The sequence below is a fragment of the Cebus imitator genome, unplaced genomic scaffold (assembly GCF_001604975.1).
Source record: "Cebus imitator isolate Cc_AM_T3 unplaced genomic scaffold, Cebus_imitator-1.0 Scaffold534, whole genome shotgun sequence".
Lineage (NCBI taxonomy): Eukaryota > Metazoa > Chordata > Mammalia > Primates > Cebidae > Cebus > Cebus imitator.
This window is the reverse complement of record NW_016107849.1, coordinates 91,005-94,254: the sequence shown is the minus strand read 5'-3', so window position 1 is coordinate 94,254 and position 3,250 is coordinate 91,005. Positions and strand designations below refer to the sequence as shown.

General features: G+C 39.3%; 1 protein-coding gene across 1 annotated transcript in view; it reads right to left on the bottom strand.

The window, feature by feature from the left end:
- Positions 1-3,250, bottom strand: part of UBXN4 (UBX domain protein 4) — a 56,502-nt gene continuing 53,252 nt past the window's right edge. The window contains exons 12-13 of the mRNA XM_017514696.2: positions 2,148-2,350; positions 1-649 (exon numbers count right to left, since the gene is read on the bottom strand). Of these exons, the coding sequence (XP_017370185.1) occupies positions 511-649; positions 2,148-2,350 (342 nt within the window). The 3' untranslated portion in view covers positions 1-510. The remainder of the gene's footprint in view (positions 650-2,147; positions 2,351-3,250) is intronic.

Genomic DNA, 3,250 nt, shown 5'->3' with positions numbered 1-3,250 from the left:
GGGAAAGTTTTTTTTATTCAGTGTTTAAAAACTACAAGATTTTGCTTGCAGCTGATGATCAAAAAAAGAAGTTAAACATAAATTCTCATATGATTGGCTAGTTAAAATGCTCTGACACAGAGTCAAGTTACTCAGTGACATACCAGTTACTTTGGGCTTAAGAGTCTTCGAGCAAAGTAGCTCTAAACAAAACGTGTCATCTGACAGCAAAGGGCTAATGGGCATATGAAATACTGAATAAGAAGCCGATGGAGGCAGGCTGTGGCAGATCTTTTGATTCTTTTAGGCTTCTAGCAGTGGTTACCATATATGCAAGGACCTAGCAGAGAGTTATTTTCCTGTTTTTACTTTTCTGAGCTAAACACCTTCAACCCACACCCACTAAGCAGGAATAAGACACTTTATTATAGACTACTTGGAAAACATAAAGCAGTCCACTTCTCCAGTAGAATTTTAGTTGAATTAAATCAAAGAGAAACAATGATTACTGCACATATTATAATTGTCACACTACATCTGTTGAGTAGAATTTCCATTCCAAGTGTTGTTTTCATCTTCACCGTCATCTTGAGTCCTTAATCTATATATTTTCCCCTCCTTTTTAAAGTCGTCTCCACGTTTTTCCAGCACTCTTTTTCTCACTGGTTCCCTGATATGACAAAAGGGGGAGGAAAGGAAAGATGACATAAAATAAAAACAATAGTAATACAAAGCTGTTTCCTGCAAACTTCCATCCGTATAGGCAACTAAGTTTTACTTTTAATGCCATCTAAAGGAAAGTCAAGTCCACGGGAGACCATTATATCTAACGCAGTATTAGACTTTATAATTTATTAGTCTTTGGTAAGTTTAGCTTCATCTGATCTCTTAAGTCAAGCCAGCCAAATCATATTTTCCATTTCCATTGTGTTTCTTAGTGACTTACTAAGCTTTAGAGGAGTGTGACCATTTGCCAACTCATCTTTCCTTTGTTACTTAGGCAAGCTGATATAGCTACTAGAACATTTATAACTTGGCACCCTAGAGACTCCAAAGCTCCAGTCAGCTTGACAGAAAGGGTCAATTTTTAATCCTCGCAAAATCTTTAAGAATAACTTATTTGGCCGGGCGCGGTGGCTCAAGCCTGTAATCCCAGCACTTTGGGAGGCCGAGGCGGGTGGATCACGAGGTCGAGAGATCCAGACCATCCTGGCCAACATGGTGAAACCCCATCTCTACAAAAAATACAAAAAATTAGCTGGGCGTGGTGGCGCGTGCCTGTAATCCCAGCTACTCAGGAGGCTGAGGCAGGAGAATTGCCTGAACCCAGGAGGCGGAGGTTGCGGTGAGCCAAGATCGCGCCATTGCACTCCAGCCTGGGTAACAAGAGCGAAACTCCGTCTCAAAAAAAAAAAAAGAATGACTTATTTATAAACAATTAGGAACAAAGAGGACTTCCTCATCTGAAAATACAAAGAAATAAGGATAAAATTTAAGCCAACAGACTTTTATAACCCTAGAAGGGAAAAATAATAGTCAAAGACAAAGCTTCACCCTGTTAGACATACATTTTATTCCATCCTTTGCTCCAATCTAAGACCTTTCTGTTACTTAAAAAGTTCAGACATGGTCTCCCCTCTGTTGTCCAGGGTAGAGTGCAATGTCACGATCACTACTCACTGCAGCCTCAAAACTCCATTCCAGGGCTCACACAATCCTCCTGCCCTAGCTTCCCAAGCAGCTGAAACTACAGGCACACACCATCACACACAGCTAATTTAAAATTTTCTTTGTAGAGATGGAGCCTCACTATGTTGCCCAGGCTGGTCTCAAACTCCTGGCCTCAAGCGATCCTTGTGCCTCAGCTTCCCAACAAGCTGGGATTACATGTATGAGGTACCACACCTAGCCTGAAAAATGTTTTTAAAATCCACACAAGCTATCTTATATTACAGTGATTCAGGATTGAATGCTCCCACCCATTGCTCAGTAAAGCTGTAAGATTCAGCCTAGTTGGAGTTTCCCTGTGTGCTCACTAGAGTAATGTACTTAGTAGGTAACTGGTCTTCCTGCCTAACAGTTATGAAATAAGATAAAGGACAAAGCAGCCCAATCACCATACTCATATAAGTCATTATCTTATAAATGGGGAAAATATACAAAGATACCTTTTTTCTGATTTGCTAGACGATGCAGGGTTTGGGGGTTCTGACGATGTTACTCTCACTGAAGTCTGTGCGGGAGGTGGATTACTAAACAAGAAATTACTAATCAGTCTCCAGATGGCAAGGAATGGATAAAGTACTGTTCCCAACAAGGTCCAAATGTCTCTGCTGGAAGAGTGTACAATGGATGCAGCTGGTCTTCCTGCCTAGAAATTAAGAAATAAACAAATCTAGATAAAGGCTACGTCAGCATAATCACATCACACTCAAGGTTCTAGATGAAACTTTTATCTGGAAAAGGAGGTCCTACTGATTTTAGATTACTTCGAGAGGGTAAAATGACTATCTTTTGATGTTTTGCAGGTATATATGAACTTATGGGGACTAGCAGAAGTTTTAGAAGAGAAATTATACAGTATTATAATTATATATATAATATGTAATTATATATATTATACATATAATTATAAAATTATATATTATAGTATTTGGAGCTCTGTTTAAGAGAAATTATAATATACAAACTAGAAAGTAGTTCTCAGTGAAATAAGCCAAGTATTTTTAGGAATTTTAAATTTATAAAAAGTCTTTCTTGCTGATTAAAAAAAAGATTCAAACCTCAGTAAATACAATGAAATCCTGATTATTGGACAGCTAACTGTTTTGGGGTGGACGGCACATCTAGTATAGGGCAAGGGAAACTGTTAGCCAGGACACAGAAGACCCAGGCTCTCATCCCAGTTCTGGCACTTAAGGTGGGACCTTGGCCATAGTCATTTAAGCTTTCAGAGCCTCTTTTCTTCATCAGAGATTAAAACATCGTGCAGATTAAGTGGGATAATCTGTTTGAATATTCATTTTATTTTCATGTTAAAATAATTTTTTTTTTTTAATTTGGTAAACAGTAGAGCCGTATATAAATAAAAGACGGAGGCCGGGCGCGGTGGCTCAAGCCTGTAATCCCAGCACTGTGGGAGGCTGAGGCGGGTGGATCACGAGGTCAAGAGATCAAGACCATCCTGGTCAACATGGTGAAACCCCGTCTCTACTAAAAAAAATACAAAAAATTAGCTGGGCATGGTGGCGCATGCCTGGCAGGAGAATTG